At 39.3% G+C, this 9059-nt stretch overlaps 1 protein-coding gene across 1 annotated transcript in view; it reads left to right on the top strand.

Moving 5' to 3' along the window:
* Window positions 1-5726: 5726 nt before the first annotated feature.
* Window positions 5727-9059, top strand: part of LOC140246659 (uncharacterized) — a 189622-nt gene continuing 186289 nt past the window's right edge. The window contains exon 1 of the mRNA XM_072325997.1: window positions 5727-5790. Coding sequence (XP_072182098.1) covers window positions 5727-5790 — 64 coding nt within the window. The remainder of the gene's footprint in view (window positions 5791-9059) is intronic.

The raw sequence follows: 9059 nt of genomic DNA, 5'->3' as shown, positions 1-9059 counted from the left end.
GGGCAGGTGTCTGTGGGAAACTTATGTTCAAGCAAAATCAGTTCGTCCTCAATGGGTTAAGACATCAATTACTTTAGGAGCAGAAAGAAGGAAGTGCCATGTGTTATAAATTGAACCAATTCTTCTTCAGGGTGATTGTACTTAACTCCTTGTGTGCTTTGAGTGCTGATTAACCCATTTAAGACTAGTCCCGGGAATACTTGGAAAAGGTGTCTATGGGAAATGCGTGTAATTGTAGCAACAATTAGCCCATCCTCAATAGGTTAATACAAGTAGCTTTATTATACATTCAAGTTGTACAAGAAAATGCTCATATTTTTCTCTTTTCAAATTCAAGAAGAACAGTATACAGGAGAAGAATGTATAAATATGATAATACTGGTTGGTGGACATGTATATAATCAGTTTGATGAAACCCTTGGGGAGATATGTATACACACACTTGCTCACATATGTTTAGAGCACATACAGACATACAGTGTACACATACCTACACACCAGCATGTGTAATTGTCTAGGTGTAAAAGGGAGACAGGGATAGATAGAAGGAAGGAATTAGAAAGAAGAAAACAAGATAGAAGAGAGATGTCTAGCTGTCAAACATTCAAGTGCTTTCTCTCTCTCTCAGTGGTTTTCATTTGTAATCTACACCTGATGTGAACACAGTTTGAATGGGGTAGTGGGAGGAGGGGGAGGAGGAGGTGATAGATGGAAGGACCAGGCAAGGGGGGGGGGGGCAACATGGGGGAAGGAGGAAGGAGGGGGGGGGGGGAGAGGTGAGGGGAGATGAGGGTGGTATATACACTGTTAATACTTCTGACTGTGTGTGTCATCCAGTTGTACTTCCATTTCACGTAATCATGGAGGTTGCGGACAAAATCAGTGATAGGTTGTACAAGAACTGATCACATGGATATGACAGGATGAAGAAAAACATCAGCATCATGCTTGTTTGTGTTGTTTTTGTTATTGAGAAACAACTGTAAAGTTTTAGGCATGAAACTGTTTGCCGAGGGCAACCAAAACTCATTGTGGGGTGAGTAGTGTGAATAGGGTGAGTAGTGTGAATGGGGCGAGTAGTATGAATGGGGCAAGTAGTGTGAATGGGGCCCTTACTAAAATGACTCCTCTGTCATGTATATTTTTAGCTATAAGTGAGCATTTTACATCATATCAGGTTTGTAGATTTTATGATACTAACCACAATTTTCTAATGTTTCTTCTTTTACATGTCCCCTGGATATTTGTCTGGAATTTTCTTGTCAATACATCAACATAAAGGTAAGAATTGTTTTGTAGAAGAACAAAAAGATGGAAAGTAAAATGAAAAAGAATAAGATCAAAGTTGGAAAGATTGCTAGAGAACCAGTATATCCTGTAAATATGGGCATACACTATGTGTAAGTGTGCACATTTAGCAGCAGGAAAAATGAGTAGTTTCTGAATAGATCATGGATGATTTATGTATAATATTTATATTTATGGTGTGAATGTGTGTGCCCTGTATGAAACACATGTTTGCGTATATCCAAGCATGTGTTTTCTGTGTGAGTAATGTAATAAAACTAGAAAACAAACAAAGACAATGTGTTGTGATGATAGTGGAAGATATGTTGTTTAGGACAAGGCTTATACTTTACAAGTGAGAGTGAAATGAGACAGAAACAGAGGCTACGTATATCTGATGCAAGAGAGAGAATCATGTTTCAAAACTTGTTTTGAAAGGGTGTGAAACGGTGATTCTCGGGATGCCACGTTTATCTAAACATCATGTAACCATGATTCGAGAACTTTCACTGCGCAGCTGCTTGGTGCTGTTCGACCAGGGAAGTATAGGTCAACTGAGCCGCGCGCTCTTTTGTAAGCGATAGTGTGTATACTGGTAGTTGACCTTGGCAGGTTGAATTTCAGTCGGCAATGCGTATCTACGTGCAGAAAGGTGATCAAACATAGTTTAAATTGCCTTTGAATGGCATTGCAAATCAGTGTTTTTAAATGAGTTTGAAAGCTAGGTTGCATTCATATCTATCTTCCAAAAATGCCTCAAATGTGTTTAGGATCGTGATTCTGCCAAGGAGAATTTTTTGGATAAATGCACGAAGAGAGAGATGAATATGACTAGAATATTGCAAAGGTGTGACGACAGAGAGACAGAGACAGAGAGAGAGAGAAGAAGTAGATGAGTACAGGGAGTAAGTAGAAAAGCACTCAGAGAGTATAGACCTCTGCCAATCAGCTCCAATCCACCCATATACACATATAATGCTAAAAATGGCCCTATTTCTCTAAGATGAAGAATCCTTTTGAGTGTGTCTACCTTTACAGCTTCCTGCTGCACCTTGAGCATATGACAGGAATTGATACCTCAAATATGTGCAGCATGATTTCCCTCATTCGTGAACCTTATTTCCCGATGATGAAGAATCCTTCAAAATATGCATAAAAAAAAATCCTGGATCCAGATGGTGATGTGAATCTCTACCAAAATTTATTCACCTGTTCCATGAATCATCATCAACTTTTAGATATGTAAATTCATCCAAATCCGTTCTTAACTTTTTGAGCTATTTTGCAAACAGACAGACAGAAAGAGGGGCGCTGGAAGAATAATGTCTGAAGACAGGGGCAAGGGGGGGGGGGGGGATGAACGGAGGTAGTAATAAGGTCCGAAGACAAGGATGGGGTGGGGAGAGGTGGAGAGATGAACAAAGGTAGTAATAAGGTTCAATGAAGACGAGGAGAGACGTGGTAGGGGGTGATATCATACCATTGCCTTCTGATATATATCCCTCCATCTCTTTCTCCCTGACCTGACCAATCTGTCCTCCGGCAGCGGCAGTGGCTGGCCAGTATGCAGTCCTCTAGGCAGGCAGCAATTTTAAATTCATTTCGCCTTCATCAACATCAATCTGGCCTGTTTACATGACTAGCCCAAGAGCTAGTCTAGGGATACAGACAGTGCAAGGCCATTTTCATTGATTACATTTCCCCTTTTTCCTCAGACATAAAAGTATCTTCCTCCAATTTGCTTGTGTGCTGGAGTAGAGTTGTAATTTCTTTACAATTTGAAAAAAATTTTAACACTGTGTGTTTGTATGGAAAGGCACGTCCCCCCCTCCCCTTGAAAAGGACCTTCCTCCATTTGTAGTATGCCCTAAAAGTGAGATGTATTATCTGAACAATTTGAAAATACTTAACTGCGTGTGTTTGTGTGGAAGATGCATATTGAGGTCACAATACCAGTCACACAATGGCCAACACATTGTTTGCATACTGGACACCAAATGAATGCTGTGGATTGTTAGATATTTCTTTGTAAACCAGATGTGATTGTCCCTGAAATATAGATGCAGTGGAGGTATTAACATACTTTAACAAATTACTCGGTTATCTATTGAATTTGATTCATTTTGTGTGTTTGTGTTGGGAAGGGGATGGTAGAATGGGAACAGGGTCATTCTACATTGGAAGGCACTTATAATCAAATGATTGATCGTAGAGCCATTTCCCGTATATATTGTCCTGCTTCTGTGTTGTCCAGGAGCACTCCACCATTCACAAATTATAGCAAACAGGGAATGCTTATTTAGGGAATATATGAGGGTATGATTCATTATAATCATTTTTAATCTCGAGATTGCAACCCTCTATGATACAGGAGGAGATCTACATGTATCAATAGTCATAAAACATTTATCTGCTGCCCTCTTGCCCCATTTTAGAGATCTGCCTGATTTCAGTCATATTTGTGAGGTATTTAAAGGGACTGTACAGTACATGGTTGAGGTGGGGATTCAGGTTTTTAACATTCCTATGTGAGAAAATGAGAAACCTCTTATGAAATATGAAAGAGCATGTCATTTTAAGAAAGATTCAATGTTTATTTGATGTAAATTGGTTTTGAAATGGCTGAGATATCCAAAAAAGTGATAATAATAAAAGGCGACAGGCCACGCCTTTTATTAGGATCTCATTGTTTCACCTTGTTTTTGGATATCTCAGCCATTTCAAAACCGATTTTCATCAAATAAACTTTTGATACCCCTTAGAATTGCATGCTCTATGACATCTCTGAATATCTCGCAAAATGTTAAAAGCTAAATCCTCACCTTGACCAGAACTGTACAGTCCCTTTAATGTCATCAGTAACAAGATTATTTATCCATATTAGAAACCTGGTGCCTTTGTTATGCATTAAAGAGATGAATCAGTGAATGAAGTCACTCCTATTTGAAATGAAGATAAATGCTTCGAGGATGAGCTTATTTCAAAATTCACAAGAATAAAATACTCTGAAATATTATGCAGTGTACAATTCACTCATAGAATGCAAATGTCATGGCAAGAACTGAAATACATGTCATAAGAACAGGTGAATTGAATGCCTCCTTTATACTGAGTCCTCATGAATTGACTCCATAAATTTTAGTGCAATAGTAATCTGAGCCCTCTTTTTTTCCAGCTTGGTAATAATATTTGCATTTTGTTTGAAATAGAAATGTGTATTCGTATTCAAGTCCCAGCCTTGAAAAAGTGCCCTTTGGTATTTAACGTCACTTTATCCTCATCACTAAGTCTTTTGGGGGAAACTTCAAGCTGTTGATCCCTTGTGTAGTGTAGGAGAATCATACCCAAAGCTTGTGAAGGAACCCATTTTACTTCTTTCATAAAGAGCAGGGGGAAATCCAGATGAAGTGGTGAGAAACACACAATTAACCCATTCCATGTACTGAATTCTGAAATGCCCATAGACTTAATACGCAGGCTACAGGTTCCCGTACGGAATGGGTTAAAAAAACCTGCTGATATCTTATACTGAGCTGGTGGGGCCTGGAAGTCACAGTTACTTTATAGCCGACATTTTTTTTTTTCTACACTGGAAGATTTGGGGTATGCTAAGGAATTCATAATTATAATGATTGTAATGATGATGATTATGATGATGATGATGATGATGATAATGATAATGATAATGATGGTGGTGGTGATAATGATGATGATAATGATGGTGGTGATGATGATGATGAGTTTAAAGAAATGATAACAAATGCTAATAGGATACATGTATCATACTTGCTGGCGATAAGGCCACCTTGGTCTCCGTATAAGCCGCATCCCGACTCTGCCCACAAAAAAAAAGAAGAAAACTAAATGTGGGAGGATTTTATTCCAATCACAACTTTTGTCACCTTTGTGAATTTAGACTGTCACAGCAAACTTTATATGTATATTGTTCTTCCTGGTTTGCATTTTCCTATTTGTTTTTGTTACATTTGTATTATCAAATCTCAATGTTTTGGAGGTACAAACTGAATGACACAAGCTCTGTGTAATGATTTTGATGAACAATCTTGCACACTATTATTTTCTAGACTAATTGAATGTATGTTGGGCCACTTCAAAGGTTAGGAGCTGATTTTTTGTTCTTGTGTTGAAGTGTTTTTATGAACATTTCCCCCTGTTGGTCCTGTCCATTGATGTGAGAGGTGAGAACCTTTAACTGAAACGATTCCCTCGTTGGTAATCACATAGCGCTATCTGGCAGGTAGGTGATACAAACAATCCTTGGCATGGACAAGTATGACGGCCAGGGTGCTATTTTCGTCGCTGCTCTTTAGTTTCTTTTTTTTTTTTTTTTAGTCAGCCGACAATGAAGTGAGTCATTCGGGACTCATTATATGTGATACATTCTGCTCCGTCACACTGATTTTAAAGGTGACATCGGGATGCCAAAAATAGACTCCAGTGGAACCGCAGCGTTCAACCGAGGAGCTGGTAGTGATGATGCAGGTACGAAGATGACGCAAATTCTGTGCCACTCGGCCGTGTCATACGTGACAGGTTGAGGCGTGGTAGAGCTGTCTTTGATATTGCGGTCAGGCCATGACACACACACAAGAAAAGCTAATCCTAACCCCCCTGCCCCGTAAGGGAAGCTCCCCTGTCACCCTTGACCCCTACAAGTTTGACCATGGCTATTTCTGACAATGTCAAAGCACATGTTACTTGTAGAACCATTAGTTTCAGTACAAAAGGGGAGCATATTCTTGAGTGACCTGGGGTAAAAGTTTTTTATTTCTTTTTCAAAAACTCGAGAGATGTATTACTGTAAGATTTCATAAACAATGTTGGGAGATATAATTCACACATGTGAAATTTTATGTATAACATTTTAGAACTTTTTTTTTTTTTTTTTTTTTTTTTTTAGCCAGTCTTTGTGTTTCAAAGCAAACCTACTATACGGTGCATTCCGACATGCTTTGAAGAAGGATTTTTGGTAGCTTGTGTGATTCTTGTTTCCACCCCTGAAAACCCCCTGAAAAAAACACAGCACAAGATTTCACCTGTCAGATCAGCGTCTTGACTGGTGGAGTTTTGTGTCCTCCTTTGCAATGAGGCGAAGAGTGGTGAAAATTGGCTCGCAAATCACTCGTGTGCAAGGAAACTCAGTCCTAAGTGCTAAAGCATGTCCCCATCCCCCCAACACCTTTTCTTCTCACCCTCCCCCCCCCAAAAAAAATCCCTCAAATGAGTAAAAATGAAATCATATTGTTGCTAAAGCCTCATAGCATACCTCTACAAACATTCAAAGTTTGTGCAGAAACAGATCTGCATGCATGCTTTGCGTGAAAAATTAGTCATGTGTGTATTCTATGTAATGATAGTTACTTTTTGCAACTGTTGATCAAAATTGAGGGAATTCACTACAGTAGTTGTAAAATTTGGAGCAAGGTAACCTGAATGGAAAAGAAACGTGCTGCCAAAATAGAATTTCATATCCAAAGTATGATAAAGGCGGCCCATGATACTACAGAAAAAGCATTTACATAAAAGAAACTCATCCAGGCAAGTTATCATTCTAGTGGGGCTTTTATTGAGAAATATTCTGTTTGAAGTGAAATAATTGGTTTGAACTTGAAAGGGAGCCCAGCTCAAGTTTGTCCAAAAGGGAAATATGCATTCAATATGAAGGAACTGTTGAAATGTGCAACGTGGCGATCAGTCAATCAAAAGAAGAAAATTTAGTGTCCTTACCCCGATTTTCATTTTCGGAGCAGCGTACGTAGTACAGTTCAGAGAATCAATTGGCTTTGAGTCTATAGGGTTACTAGCTGTAAAGTGAGTACATTGCATGGCAGGTTCCAGCAACTGCTCAAAACTCCCTGAAAGTTGTTTTGATACCTTAATTCTGTTCTGGAAGTGAGTTGATAAATGCACTGTGAGTGTGCTGGCGAACGTACAATTAGGTCAGGTTTGGATGATTTATTGGAATGCTAATGAAAAAGTTGTAGCTGGATGTATAAAGTATTAATTGTTACATTTGAACTGGCATGCAGATAATAGAGGGATTCACACTGAGTGCAAATTAGTGTGATGCAAACCTTGAGATTTATAAAGATCCAAATCTCCTAATTTTTGCCTGTGTGGACATAAAAATCCAGCTAAATAACATGATCACCATTGCAATCCAAATCCCAAGAAATCTTGCATTTATTTTTATCACAGTGATTGAAGGAATAGCTGGATAATTCACATCATAGCGAGTATGTGAATGCTTAAGCAAAAACTCTTGAGATTTTTAATCCTGTCATTAAAAATACTTGTGATCGAACAGTGTACAAACACAATGGCAAGGGTCACTATTTTAGTAGGTTTCAGGAATACATAGTTTGGTTGAGAAATTGCCGCAATTTTCAACTGGCTAGATATTTTTCTCTGTCTGAACAGGTGCAAAAAATCATGGTATTTGGATCGTGATCATGGTCCCACTATTTTGTCTGTCTGAATGTGACTAATGACTGTTCCACTCATGTCTGCAAAATATAATGCACATCACAGTTGGATTCACTCCAGGAGAAGGCACAGACTCGAGGTCGAACAGTTGACAAAAAACAAAAGGGGGGACACATTTTCCCTCGACAAGATGATTTTACCCCCACTTTGCACATCTTCGCCCAGGTATCACGAGGCTCACAGGGCCGGGTTACGTGGAACTAATTATAGGCAATTTTAAGGGGTGTTTGAGGTAATTGGAACTGACAGGGTAGATGTGGGCTAAGGAATGATCAACCTTGCGGGGTTATAGAGCCATTTTATATTTAGCTTGAGTTCATACGAGGTAAGATTGTATGTGTATCAATGTTTATAGCACGCATAGAGGGAAAATTCTACCACAGAGGCCCGAATTCACGAAGGTGGTACAAATGAAACCATGGTTTAAACCATGGACAAAATCTATGGAGCGCCAAGTGTCGCATGGAATATTTCGTTACGAAATCAGTCATTTCGTCAATGAAATGATTATTTTGTAACGAAATGACAATGTTTGATAACTAAATGAACACTTCGTTCACGAAATGGTAATTTCGTTAACGAAACGGTCATTTTGTCGACGAAATGACCAATTTCGTAACGAAATATTCCGTGCGACACTTGGCACTCCACAGTTTTTGTCCATGGTTTAAACCATGGTTTCATTTGTACCACCTTCGTGAATTCGTTCCATAGAGGAAGAGTAGCATGGAATGAAAATTTGACGAAATGGGACGGATCATGCAGTGAAAGCCAGAGTGATTGCAATTATGAAAGAATTAGGAAAGTTACTATCATTTGGAATCTTTGTTATCATTTCATGTGATCCTAACCATGAACACCTTGAGTATTTTTCCTTGGGCATCGTTTGCTGGAAGAGACACCAGCATGACACATATATGGCCACGCTCTGGAGGTGGTCTTGCCTGCGACCGAGCCGCGGCCGAGCCCGGCCTTTTCTCAGTGTAAACGCAAACTGGGCCAAATGCGCGGCCAATTTTAGTCTGGCTGCCATACCCTCTGCCTGTACTATTTCGCTATTCAGGATATTAACCCCCTCAACGTCAAAAACAAGTATAGTTTAAGGTGGTTTTGTCCTGCAAACGATTTTTTTTCTTCGGCAAAGGCCTTTGCCCGAATGGCGACTTCGTCGCCACGGAATCCAGTTGGCAAAGAGTCTGAAAACCAGACTATACCAAATTGCGTTTGTTTACAAGCAGAGCGCCACTACGACAAAATATTGAAAG

This window comes from Diadema setosum, chromosome 3, assembly GCF_964275005.1.
Source record: "Diadema setosum chromosome 3, eeDiaSeto1, whole genome shotgun sequence".
NCBI classification, from domain to species: domain Eukaryota; kingdom Metazoa; phylum Echinodermata; class Echinoidea; order Diadematoida; family Diadematidae; genus Diadema; species Diadema setosum.
Note: the sequence above shows the minus strand (reverse complement) of the source record. Positions and strands in the feature narration are given on the sequence as shown.